Below are 21,290 nucleotides of genomic sequence, written 5' to 3' on the forward strand. Positions count from 1 at the left end.
ACATTAGTACTGATCAGTTAGGACACGCCCACAACTAAACCACCACCTCTTGAAAATGGCATGGCTGGCTCTATGCGTTTTCACCCCCTACCAAAAGAGAAAGCAACCACTTAAATAAAAACAAAGAAGAAGCAATTAACGTTTATTTGATCCATATGGAATAAATAAAGGAGACAAAGAGACACTGCACCTTTAACGTAGCTAGTATATTCAAAGAAGACTTATCATTTCTAGCTAATTCAAAATTAAAAAAATAATAATAATAAAAAAAAAAAACTAGTGTGTATTTGATCCTATGGGATTGGCATAATAACGAGTAGGGAGTAGTGATGATCTTGAAATAATGTAGTTCGGTCGATGCACATATCGGCTAACAAGAAAAATAACTTCTGCTTTGTATTTAATATGCTGCACATATAACAGATAAATCCTACAAATATGTGCATTATTTATGTGAAAAAATTGAGATGTGTACAGATCGAAGTTGCACAATTGGTAATTTACGTACTAACCTGGATCGCTGGGTTTCAAAGACATTTTCTTTTTGTTATTGATGAATCTTACACACATTAGTTACTAGCTACGTTTACGTACTAATCATGATCAGCATATCCTATTACTGAATGAGAGTACTATGTTTAATGCTCGTAGTACCAACAAGGAGTCCACGACTCATACTTATATAACGTACATAACGTAATAGGATATGCACATCATAAGTCTATTAGGAATCCTTATGCATCTATACATCCTTATATTAAGTCCAAATAGACTAGGAAACCTCTTGCTCATATTTCTTAAAGTCATGGGTTAATCTCAGTTTACTACCCTGAAGTTTCTTGGTTTTCAACATTTGGTACATAAATTTTTTTTCGTCCCAGTATGGTACCTAAAGTCATAATTCTGGAACACTCTCATACATCTGTTAAGTTTTCTGTCAAATGCTCTGTTAACTGATGATGTGACGCCCATGTGGACAATGACTGAATGCCACGTGTCAATATGGGCCCACGTGGGTACTAAAACAAAAAAAAAAAACTATTCTCTTCTCCTCCCCCTTCTCTTCCCCGATCCCTCCCACTCATCCCTCTTCAACCCCTCCCTTCTCTCTCCCCAAATCAACCTTCACCCACCCCAACCCATGTTGGAAATTATATATTATAATATGAAATATTGTAATATATAATTTTAATAATTGAATGAAAAATAGGTTAACCAATTTCTTAGAAAGGTTATGTTGTTTAGGTGATATTCCCTTTATAAGTGATGTACACATATAAATGAAAAGTTACATCTCTTTAATAAGTAGAAGTTGGATTCTATATAAACCCATGTTACCATTGGTATTTAATATAGAAAATTAGAGTTAATTTTTACTCTTGAGAAATAGGGTTTCCCCACTTTGTTTCTCAAATGATTCATGTGTCAAATTCCGAGTCGTGTCTTGAGAGTACGGAATATATAAAGTTCGCCAGAGTCCGAGGATTGAAGTGCTTTGACTTCGGATTATAGATTGTTGAATCCTGGGAGATAGACGCCTATCGAACTACAAGCACAAGAGTAGGGACGAAATTCTATCTTTAGGACATTGCATTTATGCAAGCCTCAATCTCCAAGTTTGTCAGTTTTTCTAACTTTTTCTCTATTTGTTTATATTAATCTCATATATATTATTGATGTTGTGAATTTCCTTTATAATTATTATTATTGGAATTCTTGTGTTATTTTTCATATTTTCTAATATTGCTCCAACAATCTAAAGATAGAAGTTTTTATCTCTATGGAACAATAAAAAATATGAATGTTCACGATTCTCATATTGAGAGTTTAAAGTTGTGGCTTTAAAAGTCTTGGACATCATGTGTGTTATATTTGATGTGAAGCCTAGAATTGATGCAATTAAGACTTCAATCTCTGATTTAGTCTTGATGATTGGGTTGGATGATGTTGTGGTATTATCCATGTGGAGCGATGTCAATCAACCGCTTGTTTCTTTTTGAAAAGATGAAATTTAAAATTATAACTTTCTGGGCAATGCATCACTTGATGAAAAGACTTGAGCAGTTTGTTTGGGTGATTTGGATCACTGGTATGTATATGCATGCTTACGTCTATATGTGTTTATCTTGAAAGCATGAATTGCATGACTTATGTGATATGTCTTATGGATAAATTTCTTAATTTCAAAGATCAATAATAAATATTTATATCCATTATATTTGAGTCAAGGATTTTGAGTCATATAGAACCATGTGGCGGTTAAGTTGTAGAAAGATGCAGCTATTTAACAAATGGATGGTTTTGTAATGTGGTGGAATTGAAAATTGAAATCTGCAATGTGAGATTCAAAGAAAAAAGCATGCCATTTGAAAAGCTACTTTTGACAGTGAAATGGTATGACCTTTCCAACTAGTCATTGACAAATGTGTTCATGGGCTGGTATGTAAACTTCTACATACCGACTGGATGTATTATCATATAGTGATAATAATGTTGCAAAATCGTTTATATGCTTTCTTCGAAGTGATATATTTATAAATTTCAAGAGGCCCATGATGATATTGAGTGTCATTTAAAGTGATATTAATATAATGAAATAATCATGAAAGTGTGGGGGTCTTTCATAAAGGACAAGACCTATGTTGAAGGAAATAAAGAGACTTTGAAAGTATTAGAATACTTTGCATAGTCACTTTGATAGGCCAAAGCCTAAACTCAAAAGGGGATGACATTTCCTTTGTGAGGATTCCAAATCCGTCATCCATGGCAATTTGAAAGTAGGCATAGGATGAAAGCCAAGAAGTGCTTTGCCTAGAACTGAGTAGTGAGGCATATTAAGGCCTAAGATGATAGATAGAGTCTATATATAAGAAGATAGAGTCTATATCTTAATCATTTCCTTCTTCTTAAACTACAAATGTGATCAATTCAACGATAAAGTTAAGCATTAATCACAATTATGAAAGAATTCTGGGGGCCGCTTATTTATCTTTGAGATATGAGATATGCATAAGAAGAATGGAAATGTAATTTGCTAATTGAGTGAGACAATCAAAATGTCATCTCTTGTAATGAGTAATTGTTTAAGGTATGACAAGGTTAGAGACCATCTTACAAATACCTTAAATGTGGGGGAGTTTACCTAAGTGTTAGCAAATTACATAGTAATTAAGTCCTAATATAATTTTGAGGACTTGACATTTCAAACAATGTCAAACAACTACTCTCATATGAAATACAATTTCATGAGATGGATTGTGCGCACCATTAAAGATAGTCAACCTAAATGGTACCGATTATTAAAGGTTAGACTAGAGAATAAGTTGATCATCGAGGGGAATGAGGCTAAAGCCAACATAACTAATGAATCAGCCGAGCGGAAACCTAACTTAGTTGATTGGAGATCCCATGGTCTAAGTTCAATAGGCAAACTGGTTAGGCATGATTCAAAGAAGTTAACACACTATATATCTCATTCCTATGATGGAAAGTGTGCTGTCTGCAGACGTTTTAGGTTGTATATTTATACTTAATGACAGTGATATCTTATAAATAAGAGGAATAGAGCAGACTATTCTTAATCAGTGGTCACCTATGTGAGAGTAGAAGTGGGTCGCTTCTATGAATATGAGATGGCTAAATTCTTTAAAGCTCTCATGAACCCGGGATTTGTTCAGGACCAAAATGAACACAACCGTATGAACCGTAATATATTAGGATTAGTGATGTGTGTTGCTTATTGTCTCGGTTTACTACTGCGGTGAACAGTTCAAGATTTTATATTCACTGCGTCACCAAGTAAATCCGATAAGTATTCACTAGGGTAGGTTTAAGTCCAAAAGACACATATCCCAATGCATCTTTTGTCCGCCTGTACTCTCAAATTCTTCCTGATTTTTCATTCATGTGGGGGATTGCAGGAAATTATATATTATAATATGAAATATTGTAATATATAATTTTAATAATTGAATGAAAAATAGGGTTAACCAATTTCTTAGAAAGATTATGTTGTTTAGGTGATATTCCCTTTATAAGTGATGTATACATATAGATGAAAAGTTACATCTCTTTAATAAGTAGAAGTTGGATTCTATATAAACCCATATTACCATTGTTATTAAATATAGAAAATTAGAGTTAATTTTTACTTTTGAGAAATAGGGGTTTCCCCACTTTGTTTCTCAAATGATTCGTGCATCAAATTTCGAGTCGTGTCTTGAGAGTGTGAAATATATAAAGTTCGCCAGAGTCCAAAGATTGAAGTGCTTTGACAACTAAAGAAGATTGTTGAACTTTAGAACATTGCATTTATGCAAGCCTCAATCTCCAAGTTTGTCAGTTTTTCTAACTTTTTCTCTAGTTGTTTATATTAATCTCATACATATTATTGATGTTGTGAATTTCCTTTATAATAATTATTATTGGAATTCTTTTATATTTTTCATATTTTCTAATATTGCTCCAACAACCCAAACTACGCCTTCCCCATCGCCTTGCTCACCGCCATCGCCCAAACACTAAACCTCCAAATCCAAATCGACTACTAAACCGCAATTTGATTGAGATATAGTTAGGATTTTAGACTGAAGAAATCAAGGTGGTGGTGGTTTCAACTTTCCAGTTTCAATAGCAGAAAAAGTTTCCCCTACAGCCGCAGCACCATCAATAAGGAAAAAGAGGTAGAGAGAGAGAAAGAGAGAAAGGAACTAGAATCCGGAGCCGTTCCTCGCCGCGGGAGATCTAGGACAAGGAGAACCCGCGCCCAAAATGGTAGGTTCCAGTCTCTCCATAGGGGAACAAGTTACAGAGAAAAGGAAAAGTTGCAGAGAAGGAAAATTGCAGAAAGATAAGTTTTGTTATTCCATGATGCAAAGGAGATTACAATGGGATTGTAAATACCCACATCATCCACTACAGACAAAAGACTTAGGTAACCCAAGTACTGAGTCACCACCTCCTATATTCCACTACGAGCCAAGTAAATTAACCAAGGCATGCAGGGTCCTAATAGGGCACCCCTCATGAGAACAAGCCCTTCCTCAGGCTTTAAAATCTAGAAAACACCTCAAGATAGAGTTAGTGTCCTCCCACGTGGCATCATGCTTCAGCAGTCTTGTCCTCTTAATGAGCCAGCGAGTAACCGCTCTGTTGGCACGTTTGAACATGCCACGTTGCAGAATTCGTTCCGGGAACCACAGAAGAGAGCCATCAGAAGTGACCTGGGGAAGAGTGGCGGAGGTAACTGTGTGAGCATCGAGCTTGGGCTTAAGCAGAGAGACGTGAAAGGTGGGATGAATACGTGATTGCGGGGGAACGTCCAAGGTGTAAACAACCGATCCAACTCTGGTGACAACCTGGAAGGGCTCGTAGTAGTGAGGAGCCAGTTTTGGGCAGTGATTTTTGGATACTGATGTTGGCCGATAAGGTTATAGGTTGAGGAAGACCCAATTGCCTATTTGAAAAGTGCGTTCCGACCGATGTTTATCCACCTGTTGACACATCCTCTACTGTGCCAACTGTATATTCTCCCTGAGTTGCTTGAGTAAGGTGTCTCGGTCTCGAAGAGTAATATCGACCAAGTGCACGAGCGAGGAACCAGGAAGGTAAGAAGACACAGAGGGTGGAGGGTAACCATAAACCGCCTGGAATGGTGACATCTTGATGAGGGACTGAAATGTAGTATTATACCACCACTCGGCCCATGGAAGCTAGGGATCCAAGTGCTCGGCTTGTCCATGACAAAGCTTCTTAGATAGTGTTCCAATGTGCGGTTAAGAACCTCCGTTTGGCGGTCCGATTGTGGATGATAGGCTGAACTTTTGCAAAGCATTGTCTGTTGATGTTTGAAGAAGGTAGTCCAAAATTCACTAATGAAAATCAGATCCCGATCACTCATAATGGACACTAGCATCCCGTGCAACAGAAAAACTTCCTGAATGAAAATATTGGCAATTTGAGGTGCAGTATAAGGGTGCTTGATAGGAATAAAGTGGCCATATTTGGAGAGACGATCCACCACAAGCAAGATAGCATTCTGTCCATGGGTTGTGGGTAGACATTCGACAAAGTTCATGGCAATATCTGTCCACACTTGGGTGGGTATGGATAGGGGCTGCAATGGTCCCAACGATTTGATTGTCTCATAATGGGTTCGTTGGCACGCAACACAAGTTGCCACAAAGTGCTTAACATCTTTTTTTAGGCCAAGCCAATTGAAGTTGTGCGTGAGGCGCTTATAAGTGCGCAAGAAGCCCGAGTAACCCGAAGATGGGGATACGTGGAACTCCTTGAAAAGGTGGGAACGCCAAGGAGACGTGGAAGGCACAAAAATGCCTGACTTGTAATATAAAAGGTCTCATTGGAGTTGGAAGGAACGTTGACTAGTTGGATCGCTGTGTAAGGCCGTGAGGATGACTGATGCTTGAGGATCTGTGGCATAGACTGCTTGGATTTCGGCCACACAATCAAACAAGGGCTGAGAGAGACCCATTAAGGAGAGAAATTCCGGACGGCGGGAATACATCGGCCGTGACATTGGAAACATTGGAGCGGTACCCTAAAGTATAGTTGTACTCGAGAAGTTTCAGTAACCATTTATGTTGTATTGGAGTAGTAATGCGCTGATCCAAGAAATATTTCAATGTCTGATGATCTGTGAGAATTTTGTAATGGTGGCCAATCAAGTATGGATGCCATTTTTGAACCGCAAACACTACCGCTAGCATTTCCTTATCATACACCGAGAGAGATTGATGTTTGGGAGCGATGGACTTACTGAGGAACTCGATCGGATGGTTGTCTTGGGATAACACAACACCAATACTAACATTGGAGGTGTCACACTCAATTGTAAACGACTTAGTAAAGTTGGGTAACGCCAAGACTGGGATGGTGGACAACGCCCATTTGAGAGCAGAGAAGGTGGTGTTCGCATCTTTAGACCATCCAAAGCCTTCTTTTTTTAGCAAGTATGTCAATGGCTTGGTAATAAAACCAAAATGTCAGACGAACCGACGGTAATATCCAGCAAGACCCAAAAATCCTCGAAGGGCTCGGGCACTTGTGGTCGTCGGCCAGTCCACAATGGTTGTAATTTTGGACGGGTCAACTGTGACTCCCTTGGCCAAAATGAGATGACCCAAGTAAGCAATGTATTCCTAACCAAATAAGAATTTAGATGGCTTTAAATGGAGGTGAGGCTCCTGAAGGATGTCAAAAGCCGCTGCTAAATGTCCAACATGTTGCTCCAGTGAAGCACTAAAAACCAGAATGTCGTAAAAAAACACAAGGACAGATTTCCTAAGTAGTGGTTTTAAGATAGCATTCATCAGAGCCTGAAACGTTGCGAGAGCGTTGGTAAGGCCAAATGGCATGACAGTGAATTCGTAATGACCCTCGTGAGTGCGGAACGTCGTCTTGTGGATGTCCACCTCATGCATGCGGATTTGGTGGTAGCCTGAGCGAAGGTCCAGTTTTGAAAAAACAAACGCCCTTGAAATTCAGCCAAGAGCTCATCAATAATGGGAATCGGGAAACAATCCTTAATGGTTACAGAATTAACTTTGCGGTAGTCCACATAAAAACACCAGGAAGAGTCACTCTTGGTCACCAACAGTGCATGCAAAGAAAAAGGGCTCATGTTGGGGCGAATGATGCCTGCAGCGAGCATCTCGTCAACTTGGCGCTCGAGTTCGGCCTTTTGGGCATGCCCATAGTGATAAGGCTAGACATTAATCGGACCCGTGCCTGGGAGTAGGGGAATCTGATAGTCAATGTCACGATGTGGGGGCAAGGCTATTAGTGTTTGAAAGAGGGTATGGTGTTGGAGAATGAGAGCTTAAATGCAGGCCGGCGTTGGTGCATGAATATGAGAATATAAAGTGAGACTGGACAACTGCGTAGCGACATTGAGGGAGTCCCTAGGTGAATGGTCAACCGGCACTGACACAGGAGAACCTACTGTGGGCGAGGTGGAAGACCCCACCAAGCAATAGTTCGTTCGTGCATCGAGAATTTCATGACCTGGAGTAGAAAGTTCCACCAATGAATCCTAAGATCTCCAACCAATCAACTCCAAGAACCATGTTGCATCTTGCAACGGCGAGGAGGTGAAAGTCATTGGTGAAATTATACCCCTAAAAATTGTTGCGGGATGTATCGAAAGAGCCGTGGAAGGAAGAGGCTGATGGTGAAGAGGAGGATATAAATGATTTCGGTGGATTCTCTGAAACGCAGAGCCGGTTTGATTGTTATAGAGTGAGTTTTGATTGCTAATTGTTTGTTTATTGGATTTGAAGGTTTAGTGTTTGGGCAATGGCGGAGGTGCATGAATATGAGAATATAAAGTGAGACTGGACAACTGCGTAGCGACACTGAGGGAGTCCCTAGGTGAATGGTCAACCGGCACTGACACAGGAGAACCTACTGTGGGCGAGGTGGAAGACCCCACCAAGCAATAGTTCGTTCGTGCATCGAGAATTTCATGACCTGGAGTAGAAAGTTCCACCAATGAATCCTAAGATCTCCAACCAATCAACTCCAAGAACCATGTTGCATCTTGCAACGGCGAGGTGGAAGTCATTGGTGAAATTATACCCCTAAAAATCGTGGCGGGATGTATCGGAAGAGCCGTGGAAGGAAGAGGCTGATGGTGAAGAGGAGGATATAAATGATTTCGGTGGATTCTCTGAAACGCAGAGCCGGTTTGATTGTTATAGATTGAGTTTTGATTGCTAATTGTTTGTTTATTGGATTTGAAGGGTCTGGATTTGGAGGTTTAGTGTTTGGGCAATGGCGGAGGCGTAGTTTGGGTTGGGGTGGGTGAAGGTTGATTTGGGGAGAAATAAAGGAGGGGTTGAAGAGGGATGAGTGGGAAGGATCAGGGAAGAGAAGGGGGAGGATAAGAGAACAATTTTTTAAATTTTTTAGTACCCACGTGGGCTCATATTGACACATAGCATCTAATCATTGTCCATGTGGGCGCCACGTCATCAGTTAACGAATCATTTGACAAAAAATTTAACAGATGTATGAGAGTGTCCCAAAATTATGACTTTAGGTACCATATTGGGACGAAAAAAACTTCATGTATCAAATGTTGAAAACCAAGAAACTTTAAGGTAGTAAACTGAGATTAACCCTAAATTCATTAAACATTAGCAAGGTTCTAAAAGACGCTACACGCTAGTTGGGTGACAGGCTGGGGCCTAGAGCCTAAGCGGCTAGGCAAGGCCTACGTGGGTGCCTATGCGGATTTAAGTAAATTTATTATATTTTGTGTAAATAAGTGTCAGTTTATACTTAAAATATATATAATTTCATCATAAACTACAAAATAGAATGACATATATATTATGAAGTATTGGAACATAATGAAAACATATGGAACAAGGATATAATGTGTGTTCATTTGAGTATACAACAAGTCTCTTACAACTTATTGAAAAAAATAAAATAAAATGCAAAATGAAAGTTATCTATTTTTTTGTCTAAGTGAGTCGCGACCTAGGCTGGTCTTGTCGGGCTAGAAGGGCACCTCAGCAAGTCTAGGCGGTTGCCTAAGCAGGTCTAGACGCCCTTTCTTAATTTTCAAACGCCTAGACATTAATCGGGACGGTGGTCAGCCGCCTAACGCCTAGGCGGGGATTTTTGAAACAGTAAACATTAGTAGGCACATGATATATGATAAGTTAATATTCCAAAATCCCAATTGAATTTCCAAGCAATGCATAAGTGACTAGGAGACATTAGGTACCAAAGGGATTTCTCCCAATAGGTGCGGTAGTTAAAGAAAATATTCCAACACCAAGTTATTATTGTGGCAAATGACTGTTTGATAAAGAAAATGTATGCGTGCATTAAACGATCATGCTGGTAGTGTGTTCAAAAGAAAAAAATATAGAGTAGAGAGAATGAGAGACAAATTAGAAAAATCAAAGTGTGTCATTTTCTTATATTATTGGGTTGGAGTTACTTGAAGGCTAAACCCAATTTCCAATTTGTCTTTGAATTAAGTTATGGATTATTTTGAAGCCATAAACTTTATTTTTTTGTGAATTTCGCCACGGGCATCCAAAAACTCATAATCGGTTCTGATGTTATTTATGTTAAATATTTTCTCATTTGAAAAAGGACCGGAGTAGCCCAACCAGTCTATTGTTCTGTGCATGGATCTAGCTAGCACTTACACACTTTTGACTTTATGAATAACATCACACATTTTTTATATTATTATGTTTATAATTATGTTATATGGTGATCTTGGTTAATATGTTAGGCATGCTTGGTTGTTTTGAGGCAATATGTTAGAAACAACGTCACAAAATTACAGAAGTTCTATATGTGGAGCCGGTCTCACGAGTCTCAACAACCAAGACTTGCAAATGACCTCCTCCATCTATTCAATTTTTGTTTTAGAGAATTTTTTAAACCACGGATTTGGTGGGCTTAATACTTGAAGTTGAACCTGCTTGCTCATGACAAAAGGTCTAAAATGTGTCTTAAACCAAAATTTAGTCAGGCCGATGTAAATATAAAAGTACACATGGGCTAGGGCTACTCTGTTAGATTTGGTAGACCACCTCTGGAGAGAAAGAAGAAAGTTTAATATTTCATGTTCTTGCCACTTTTCTTGATTTTGATTTTTTTTCCACCCATCCACTGTGGAAGGACAATTCATCATTTCAATTTTTTCTTATCAAACCACCAAACATAAATCTGGAGAACGTTAATAATTTTGTGTGGAATCACGATTACAAATCACATTTCCTACAGTGAATGTAACATACATTTAGAAAATATTAATTACTTTACTCATTGCGTCTACTTATATTTTTGAAATTCATTGGATTCAGAAAAAAAAAAAAAAAGAAACAAAACGAAGACAATGCAATAGATTAGAATACAAAAAGATCCCTTATTCCACCCCATGCTTGAATTTGTCATTTTAAACTTAGTGACTTCAAACCCTACTACATATTACATAATACACTTGAAGAAAGGAAGAAAAAGCCCAAAATATTACACCACATTAACAAAGTGTACCCACCAATATTTTTGTAATTAAAACCAAACTAACATCCTAGTAATTAAGCTCCATCAGTACGTGAGTAGAAAGTTAATGATCATGGTGATGGTAGAGTACTATCAAATACATCGGCAGGAGCAATGAAATAGTCCATGGAAAGCCCTGGTACATTAAACACAACATCATCAATGCTCCAAGCTTCTTCCATCCTAGTCCTTGTGTACTCCATCGACACCTCACCACACCGGAAAACTGTGGCGATTGAGCGGCCCTGATGAGCAATGAGCACACCATCGACATCCCTATAGTCAGCAATGCTGCTTCCTATGGTGGTCTCCCAGTACACAGTTTCACTTTCTGGGGTTTCAACTCTGGTGAGGTGTGAGTCCTCTAAATAAATGAGGAGGCCACTCTTTTGGCAAAAATATCCATACAACGCATGTCGGATCACCTCTGCAGGACCCTCACTTCTTTCCATCACAGCCGCTCGATCGGCAGAGACTTTTAGTACAAAGCAATCATCGTCTCCGATTCTTTTCTCTCCCAAGCACTGTGCCTTGGCGAACAAGCTTGCTGTGCTTTTCGGATCTAGGCCCTGCAAATTAAATATAGAGATGTTTATTAAATTTTTTATACCAAATGTGTAGGTAGTGTGATGAGTTTGATACGAATGTGTAGGTAACGTGATGATTTGATACCGAATTTGTGGGTAATGTAGATGAGTTAGATACCGATTGTGTATCTCAACACTTGATTTTTTTATGGACAAACAGATTCTTATGAATTCAAGTTTTTATGGGGGTAATGCAAGCTTTCTAAATTCAAATTGTATAATTTAATCAAATAATGCATTTAATCAAGATTTTAAATTTTTTGTCCTCATTTAATTTAAAGGGTATATTCATCACTAACAAAACATTCAACACTAAATCAAAAGAACCCTTTCTACAAAGTATTGATAATTATGATATTAAGTTGTGAAAAAATGCTGGTATGAGCCACCGACACAATAGATCCGGCAGCACTTACTAAAGTGCAAAAGAAAAAGTTAAAGCAAGAAATAATACAGAGACACTTTAGTTCAGCATATGTGGTATTCTTGGATGTATATAAATACATATGACCAGTATATGAAGTAAGAAGGGCATCACGTGGTCCCTTTGGAGCTGTTCACAAGGGAAAAAAAAAAGTCTGTAGGGAAAGCATGAAACAGTTTTTCTCTATCATTGTCAGCCAAATACCATTTTATTGGGATTGTGATTTGTTCCTTCAATCTCTATCTTTGTTTGGTAAAGGCTATTTCGAATAATTGAAGGCTACGGTTCTTCTTCTTTGTAGTTCAAAATCAAAAGTTGTTTGTGGCCAAAATCATAATAGGAATCATTAACATGTAGCATTATAAGTTTACGAAAATTTCTTAAATATAACGTGCGCATGTTCTGTTTTTTTTTTTTTTTAATAAATTAATTAGTGGTACGATTTATGTCGGAAGATTATTGTGAGAACGGCGTTGTTTGTATACCTGTATGAGGCGGCGCAACGGGCGCTGGGGGCCTTTGGCTGCATGAGTACCCAGCCAAGGGGTGTGCCTCCAAACCGTCTTGCCATCACTACCAGCCACCACCTTGATGCCTCCAACGACCAACTCCAAAGACCACATTCCAGGCAACATTTGCCAAAGAACAAAGCACCCGTTTTCCCCACTTCTTGTTCCCAAAGTCTTCACATTTCTTCCTGCAGAAACCTCCGTTTCACAGCAAACCATCTTCACGCTCCCACTTGCATACATGTTTTTGTTACACTTCTGTTGCTTCAAGCACCCCGTGGCTGCCAAATACTGCTGTATAATGTAATGCGCTATAGAAGTTTCCTACATATTATTTAAAAAACAAAAAAAAACCTAAATCAAACAATATATACCAAAAATTTGAGAGAACATTCTCTCATGCATTTGAGGCTCTGCGCTCAACACCCCTATGTTCTAGGATTGCTTGTATAAGATAATGACAATGATAATATAATGTTGGGTTTTTACTTACAAATGGGATGTCTTTAATGTGAAGGAGGTGATGATCAATTGGGTCATTGGTTTGCGGGATTGGAGCAAGAGGACAGCCTAAAACACCAAGCAAGAGCCTCAAGTCTTGTCCTTTGGCTGGAATAGTACCACCACTGCCATATCCCGAGGCTGACAAATTAGTCCCGGGACTAGGAGGACCACCCTTTTGTGCCCTAAACCATTCACGAATGACTTCCCAAGAGCTCTCCTTTTTCCCACCTTCCTCTTGCATTTCCGGGTCTGGCCCTTCCATGAGTGGCGTCAGTGGCTGTGGACACCATATCTGCTTCTTCCTTGCTTTAGAAGCCATAGTTGTCTGATTTGGAAGATGAAGATATATGGTTGAAGAGAAAGATGGAAAGAAGGAAGGGATTAATGTAGGTTTGGAGTTGTGAGGTTTTAAAAGAGAGGGAGATCGTATTATATGAAGGTTGGATTGGAAGAGAGCGAGGAGGGAGGGATTGTATGGCTATGAGAGAGACAAAAGGGACAGCTTATCTGTCCGACTACAGAGTTAATGTTAAAAAAATCAAAATTTTAAATTAAATAATATATTATTAATAAAAAAATAAAATATTTAATTAATAGTTCAATCATCAATATTCATATAATTTGTTTTATCAAATTTAGTTACTATAATATTACCGTACGATAAAACCACACTATCGCATGTTGGCCTGTCTATTACTTTATTCTTAGCTCTCTTTAGGTGTCTCTCTCTTGTCGTTTTATTTCTATATTCATTATTCTCTTTCTTGAGCCGCTCAAAGCCTCCCTTCTTACCGGCTTATTTGGGTTGGCCTGTCCCCATTTCATGTCTTAACCAGTGAAGGACCCTTATGCCCTTTCTAGAAAATTATGGAGTATTATTTCTTATTCTGGTTTTTGGCAAGTGCAAACATAGAGTTGCTAAATGGCATATATAATTTATACCATAGTTTGTGTATATGGTTGTAGTACGAACACAATGGCACTAATTTAGTTTTTGGTATTACAAACATCTGCATGGAGCCTAGTTAGTTCCTCTGGGTCCCGGAATCCTATTGAAGTCGAAAAACATATGAAGAACGTTTCTGGAGGACCTTATGGCATTCTAGTATGCGATCTTTAGTATGTCAACAAACTGTTCGATAAAATGACTTTTAGGCAGAATTTGGCAGGCCTTGGCAAGTGATGCTCAATAAATATTGAGACAAGTCTTACCAACACGCCTGGGCCAAGTGATGCTGGGCATCAGGCAATGAAAGTTGTCGATAGAACTAAGAAAATAACGACATGCCTACCAAGTACTAGAATAAATGTCTGAATGAAAAATTGAAAAAAAATCGGACAACGTTGAATCTTTTATATTGAGATCCCATGAGGTAAAAGTTTTGGACTAGTAACAACAACTATAAACCATTTAGCGATGTTATAAGAAGAATTTTCAAACTAAAATATAAGAAGATTGATCATGTTCAACTAATTTAACCCATATATGGATGAACGTTGGGTAAATGCGTAATCGAGAGTATTTTTTCTCGTAAATTTACGCAAGGTTATTATGGTAACCTAGGCTGAATGACTGCAGGCTTTTCACCCACTCCCATGTAGGACAAATCTACCAAATCTTCTTTTACATATTAATTAATTACTCCAAGTCTCAGATCAGTTATCAAAATCAGATCCAAAAACAAGGATCAGCCTCTCATCTTTTGATTATTCTCTCGGTCAAAACAATAAACACGTATTCACACTTACCAAAGTGGGCCCTCCCAACCCACAGAATACACATGATACCAATTTTTCGCATGATAGAAGAGTTAACATTAACCCTAATTTGTCAACGTGGCAAGCTGTCGAGCTCTGATGGGGATAGTGAGGGGAAGATGGCCGGCTGTCGAGCTCTGATGGGGATGGTGGGGAGAAGGTGGGGCCTGCAAGTCGGGGCCGGATGCTGGTCCCAAATCCAATTAGACAAATACAAATGAATTGAAATGAGCAAGGCAACTGGTGGTGGTGGTGGAAGGTCGGCATCAAAGAAAAGGAAATATGACGGATTGAGGAGAGGTTGGGTGTGTGTGAGTGGTGGTGGAGCGGCGGATGCGATGGGTTTAAGGTCTGGGTGATCTTTCAAGTCAAGCTTTCTCTTTGTTTGTTTGTATAATATTAGAAAACGTTCAAGTGTGGTTTTCATTGGTTGGGAGGGGCTTGTAATTGCTACATTGGCTTAGATCCTCATGGAAGTGTGCATTTCAGCCGATGTGGCATATGAATTTAGTATGCCAAGCTTGTCCATTATCGTCAATCTCTTGAGACTTTAGAATCTTTACCCAAAATATGTGTATCTCAATATTAAGAAATAAGAAAAAATTGAAAAACTAATGAAAATAGTTTGAAAACTTTGAGTTTTAACTATAAGGACAAAATAAAAGGTAAAGTAAATAGTATCATGATTGATTTTTTAGTGTAAAAATGTGATTTTTCGTTAATATGAATAATATCGAAAGTTTTTCGTTAAAATTCTTTAAAAATAACCATCTAGGAACTTAGGGCTTGGGTTCGTGTTTGGTCCATAGCTTGAAATGCTAATGAGACTTGGGGTTGGGACAAGCCAAAGTTTAACATATTAGCTTTCTCATCGTACCGAGGAAGTACATTTAGATGCAAAAATAACTAAACAGAAAAAGGAAGTTTGAACATGTGTCGAGTTCTGACCCTGCCACATCTGTTTTGTGGGGGACTTCTCACTCACCTTTGAGCGACACTTTGACTGAATATACAGTCATTCCACATGTGATTTAGGCCCCAAGCTCATAACCTTGTAGCTCTTTAACTCAGAATCAGAATTTATACTCCTTATTTCTTTTGTATGATCATTTTGCCTCTATGTCATATTTCGGGCCCGAAACGTTTTGTTTAGTTCAGTAATCCCAAACTGAATCGACTTTAATTTATATATATATTAATTATATTTTATATATGTTTGAGAAGATGACAGACGTTGGATGAATTTAAATTCATTCTCGACTTCCCTCTCTCCCTCTCGCTCTCTGTCCTCCATCTTTGAACCCCCTCGTAAGGCTATGACCTCATTCTTCAACTCCACAACCAGATTGGAAACCCTAACGGGTCCAATTGTTCATTTCAATTCCAGTTGAAATAAAGGTATGATTGATGTTTTCCCTTGTGTAATTGCGTTTAATTCCTCATTTTTGAAATTAGGGTTCTTAAAATTTTGAATTAGGCTTTTTGATTTTGGGTTATGGGTTTGGGGCATCTATTGGAATTACGGCTTCAACTCCACAGCTAATTGCCCAAAAAAGATTTGCCCAAACAAACCTCATTTAGTTCCTGACCCGGCCCGAAACACATTTTGGGATTCTAAAAGTTTTGGTTCGGCGTCCGGACATAAAATATGAGCCGACATTTTCGAGATCAGAATTCGGGATTGGTTTTTGGTTCGGGTCCCAAACCGAAACCAGCCCTTTTACTTAAATGAGATGTGATATCCACACATTTCATTTTAATTCTCACACACCTTTTTAATTTTCGACCGTCGGATCAAATGAATTGAAAAAGATTAACGAACAGAAATTAGTAAGGAGTGTGTGAGAAGTAAAATAGGGTGTGTGGATAGCACACCCCTACTTTGAGTATTTTTTTTGAAATTAGGTGAAAGTCCATACCTTGTGTCCATGAGGAAACATATGCAAGAAGGTAACTACAAATTCATTTTGTTTGGTTCCATATAATTAAATTAAATTTGACTTGTGGATGATTAATCTGTTAAATTAGTGTGTCGTATGAATACGTGTGAAAAATAAATTAAAGTGTGTGCGTTTAGTTGGTTCTCTGGAAGATGCTCTAGCTAGCAATTATATGTAATGGCTGATCCAACCCCTTCGGCCTCAATCCAAACATGGAAGACCCAGAAACTCTGAGGACCAATCTCCTCAATTCCCTAGCTCAAATAATTGTGCAAAAGCAATCAAGTTTGGGTGGAAACAATTCCTCCAAGGCATTCTTGTCTCTTTGGCATCACTCTTTGATGGCCAACAAATCTTCATCAGTGTCGACACATGTGCAATCCCTACAAGGCACTGCTCCACCACCACCACCACCTCATGCACCACAAGCTCCAACATCTGTGACCTGGCCGACTCTGATTGGTCCTGGAATTCAACGTCCTCCACCACAATCATATCTGATTGGAGCCTCCAGTGCTCCATCTCATTCATCAGAGGCCTCCCTCTCCCTGCCTCCTCCTACTTCTTGGGCGGTGTGGTTGGTGGGGTTTCTCCTCCAGTTTTATATTGTTTTCACTTTATACACTTCATAAATTCTTCTTCATCTCTTCCTCCTCTGCTCCACCACCCTCCTTCACCCAATGACGGACTCAAGATTTTGCTTTTGTGAGAGCAAATTTAAAAAGACGTAAAATTTAGATTGGATTTGAAATCTCTACATGCATTCCAACTTCCATTTAATTTTTCAGAAATGTTCGATCTTGCACCCTATCATAATCAATTTAAACTTTTCTCTAACGAGGGCAACAACCCAACCCCTACTTGTTTCGCATTTGTTTGTTTATATATTTTTTCCTCCATCTCTAAACCAATGATAAAGCTAAAAATCAAAACAAATGGTACCAAATTGCTTCCAAATAAACTAAATTTGTACTTATAAGTAGAGCAGCTAGAGTTTTAATAGTTTTTGTTTCAATTTTCAAAAAATAAAAAATAAAACAAAGCCAAACAAACCACAGTGACGCAGTCGCTGAGATGAGAGCGTTACAAGTAGACGTCCAACTAGTGTTTGCATGGCGACAATTTCTATTTCTGCTGCGTAACTGTGTAAGTTGACAGTCTCCCTCTCATCTCCTATCATCACGGTTATCTGATTATCTTTATCCTCGATTCTCGTCATTGTAATCCTCACCTCCTCATCTCCTTCTCATTTATAAAACCACTCCTATTATTTTGAACAACCTCCTCAGTCCTCACCGCCATTTTTCTCACTCATCTTCACTCCTAATTGCACCCATTTTCTCGATCCAGAACTACATTTTGCAACAATGGCGAAAAACCCAGTTCGAGTTCTTGTCACTGGTGCCGCTGGTATGGTCATATTTTTCAAAATTAACTTTCTTTTTCCAGTATTTTTCCCAGTTTGGATTTATAGAAAATGTGGATATACTTAGAAGAGTTCGAAATTTCGGTTCTACTTCTTCATTGTTATGAAATCATCAAAATTGGTATTCTAGTTAATGATCAGAAAACCCAAATCTCCTCCCATGGTCTAACACGATTGTTTAACTTTCCAAGATTTCATATCATTATTATTATTAGTTTCTTGCATAGACCAAACAGAAGGACGTATAGGTTCTTTTCTTTGGAATATATAATAAAAAAATTCTATATTTACAATATCTTGTGGACTTTGTTCTGGTATCTGATTGCCTTGTTGAAGAGGTGTCCCTGTAGGCTGTAGATTCTTTGTTTGATTGACGGTATTCTTAGAGCTATATATAAACATAGGATTGGATTTGTTTTGATTTTAACGAGAATTCTTTGTTGCATGTCTGTTTGTTTTCTGAGAAAAATGGAGACTATTGTAGTACTGCTTCAGAAAATGGAGAATATGAATGTTGTACTGATTCAGAAAAGTTTGATTGTTCTGTTCACTATTGCCTTCTTTTGGAAGCTCGTAAAATACATGTGGAGCTTCTTGAATATGGAGAAGGATCCTGTGACTGTTTTGGTCACCGGTGCTGCAGGCATGCCATATATTCTCATATCGATAAACCCGTCTTGGATGATTTCCTGAATTTATATCTTAATCTTGATGTCCAATTTCATGTACTTGGCATACATTTGTAATAATTGTCTTTCAGTTTATTGAGATTATGAAAAGGGTCATGCTTTTAAATGTAAAACTTGCGTAGTTCCGAAATCTTGAAAACTCGCTGAAGATTCATGCTTGATGTTGAACAGGGCAAATAGGGTATGCTATTGTTCCGATGATTGCCAGGGGGGTCATGCTAGGCCCTGACCAGCCTGTAATTCTGCACATGCTTGATATTGAACCTGCAGCTGAGGCCCTGAATGGGGTGAAAATGGAACTGATTGATGCTGCCTTTCCTCTTCTCAAAGGTATGCTTTATAAAGTCTGATGTTGAACACGAATTTATCGTAAACTGATATTCCATTTGAGGATAATTCTTATTAAACTTTACCTTGTACATGTTTGTAGGTGTTGTTGCTACAACAGATGCTCAGGAAGCTTGTAAAGATGTCAATATTGCTATTATGGTCGGCGGGTTCCCGCGGAAGGAAGGTATGGAAAGAAAGGATGTGATGTCGAAAAATGTATCAATCTACAAGGCTCAAGCTTCAGCACTAGAAAAGCATGCTGCTTCAGATGTCAAGGTGAGAAGCCGTACGAAATGCGTGTATATACTTTTTTGTTCTCTCTTTGGCGAAGAATTTTAGTAATGCGTTACCAGTTTACCGTGTAGGTTCTGGTGGTTGCCAACCCAGCAAACACTAATGCACTCATCTTGAAAGAATATGCACCTAAAATCCCAGAGAAGAACATCACATGTCTTACAAGACTAGATCATAACAGAGCTTTGGGACAAATCTCCGAGAAGCTAAACGTTCACGTTGGTGACGTGAAGAATGTTATCATCTGGGGCAATCACTCTTCAACTCAGTATCCTGATGTTAATCATGCAAATGTCACAACTAGCAGTGAAGAGAAACCTGTCAGGGAACTTGTGGCTAATGATCAATGGTAACCCTCCTTTTTCTGACCCGAAAACACACTAAAAACATTATGAAACGAAAAAAAGGTATATAACATGGATAATTTTGGGAGCGTTAGAAGCTAGAAACGCTTCCCCTCCTTCACACAAATTCTTCATCCATGTTGTGCTAATTTTTTAATAAGAAAGGGTCAACTCCATGAAATGGTGTATATTTGTTCAACCATGGAGGTCCAAATTCTCCGATCTTCCAACTCATCGAACTTACTAATTTGTTGCTAATATGCTGTTATTTGTTGTTCTTTAGGTTAAATACCGAGTTCATCACCACTGTGCAGCAGCGCGGTGCAGCCATTATTAAGGCTCGGAAGTTATCAAGTGCATTATCTGCTGCAAGTTCCGCTTGTGATCACATACGTGATTGGGTTCTTGGGACTCCTAAGGTTTCTTGTTATCTTTATCAATATTATTTTCTTTCAAAGCTAGTGGCATTTTTGTTTCTTCATATAATCTATACAAATTTAATATTTCTTTGCTGTCATCTAGGGGACATGGGTTTCAATGGGAGTGTACTCTGATGGTTCTTATGGAATTCAGAAAGGCCTAATTTACTCCTTCCCTGTTACATGTGAGAAAGGACAATGGTCAATTGTGCAGGGTAAGTTATAATTTGTGTTCGTTGTTATCTTCCTTAGTGATTAAAAACCCGAGTGTTGAACTCAAATCATGCGTAGGCAGCAACAAATTACTGTCATTAAGGATAGTCAAATATCTTCATACAGTAACGGTTCTGGAAAATAAAGTTGGGATAGATTATCGAATGCACTGAACTGATAACTTTTAGTTGCTAAAAACTTCATAGGCAATCTCAAATTAGAGTTCATGGATAGATCTAACCGCGTATCAATTCCATCAGATGATTCAGCATTCTCCATTCTAAAGTGTTTGTGAAAGTTTGCGATACGTAACAACTAATCCTCTATGAGGCTGTTTCAGTGCACTCGCTGATTGAACGCTTGCTTATTTTTAATGCAGGACTCAAGATTGACGAGTTCTCGAGGGGGAAGTTGGATGCAACTGCAAAAGAGCTCATTGAGGAGAAATCGTTGGCCTACTCATGCCTTAATTGAAAATGAACTTCTCTTATCTCATGGAATAATGATAGGAGCCTAAATAAATTAATAACACAAATTTGTTTTCTATGTAGTTGTAGACAGTATGTGATTTGTTATCCAATTGTTAGTTTTTCTTTGGCTAAATTGTTCATCACAATGCATGCATATGCTCATATCAATTATTTACCGCAATATATTCATAAGACCTGTTTGAGAAAACATAGGATGTGATTGGGGGTTGATCACTTGGGGGATTTTTTTGGTTTCTATACAATGATATTAGGTAGAAGGGAATTGAACACAGACATCGGGTTCATGGATAGATTCTCCTAATCAATT

At 38.4% G+C, this 21,290-nt stretch overlaps 2 protein-coding genes across 3 annotated transcripts; one reads left to right on the forward strand and one right to left on the reverse strand.

The window, feature by feature from the left end:
* Positions 1-10,898: 10,898 nt before the first annotated feature.
* On the reverse strand, positions 10,899-13,573 carry LOC114827710 (uncharacterized). The gene is made up of 3 exons (XM_029110080.2): positions 13,069-13,573; positions 12,552-12,899; positions 10,899-11,624 (listed from the first exon to the last, which is right to left on the reverse strand). The coding sequence occupies exons 1-3, from the start codon at positions 13,396-13,398 to the stop codon at positions 11,127-11,129; spliced, it is 1,176 nt and encodes a 391-aa protein (XP_028965913.1). The 5' UTR covers positions 13,399-13,573; the 3' UTR covers positions 10,899-11,126.
* A 4,336-nt stretch (positions 13,574-17,909) lies between these two features.
* Positions 17,910-21,095, forward strand: LOC114827711 (malate dehydrogenase-like). Of its 2 annotated transcripts, none has more exons than XM_029110082.2 (7): positions 17,910-18,187; positions 19,064-19,222; positions 19,323-19,498; positions 19,588-19,865; positions 20,144-20,279; positions 20,383-20,494; positions 20,872-21,095. In XM_029110082.2, the coding sequence occupies exons 1-7, from the start codon at positions 18,145-18,147 to the stop codon at positions 20,964-20,966; spliced, it is 999 nt and encodes a 332-aa protein (XP_028965915.1). In that variant the 5' UTR covers positions 17,910-18,144; the 3' UTR covers positions 20,967-21,095. The 2 variants fall into 2 exon arrangements, with proteins under 2 accessions (XP_028965915.1, XP_028965914.1); XM_029110081.2 differs by lacking the exon at positions 17,910-18,187 and adding an exon at positions 18,629-18,846.
* Positions 21,096-21,290: the final 195 nt, after the last annotated feature.

The sequence above is a fragment of the Malus domestica genome, chromosome 10 (assembly GCF_042453785.1).
Source record: "Malus domestica chromosome 10, GDT2T_hap1".
Lineage (NCBI taxonomy): Eukaryota > Viridiplantae > Streptophyta > Magnoliopsida > Rosales > Rosaceae > Malus > Malus domestica.

What these genes read in the sequence shown, in the direction of transcription:
- LOC114827710 (XM_029110080.2), bottom strand. Translation starts at nt 13,398, where the DNA reads ATGGCTTCTAAAGCAAGGAAGAAGCAGATATGGTGTCCACAGCCACTG. An exon ending in ACATTAAAGACATCCCATTT is followed by an intron (nt 12,900 to 13,068) that starts GTAAGTAAAAAC and finishes AATAATATGTAG; the next exon opens with GAAACTTCTATAGCGCATTA. An exon ending in CGTTGCGCCGCCTCATACAG is followed by an intron (nt 11,625 to 12,551) that starts GTATACAAACAA and finishes TTTAATTTGCAG; the next exon opens with GGCCTAGATCCGAAAAGCAC.
- LOC114827711 (XM_029110081.2), top strand. Translation starts at nt 18,648, where the DNA reads ATGTCTGTTTGTTTTCTGAGAAAAATGGAGACTATTGTAGTACTGCTT. An exon ending in TTTGGTCACCGGTGCTGCAG is followed by an intron (nt 18,847 to 19,063) that starts GCATGCCATATA and finishes GATGTTGAACAG; the next exon opens with GGCAAATAGGGTATGCTATT. An exon ending in ACAATGGTCAATTGTGCAGG is followed by an intron (nt 20,495 to 20,871) that starts GTAAGTTATAAT and finishes TTTTTAATGCAG; the next exon opens with GACTCAAGATTGACGAGTTC.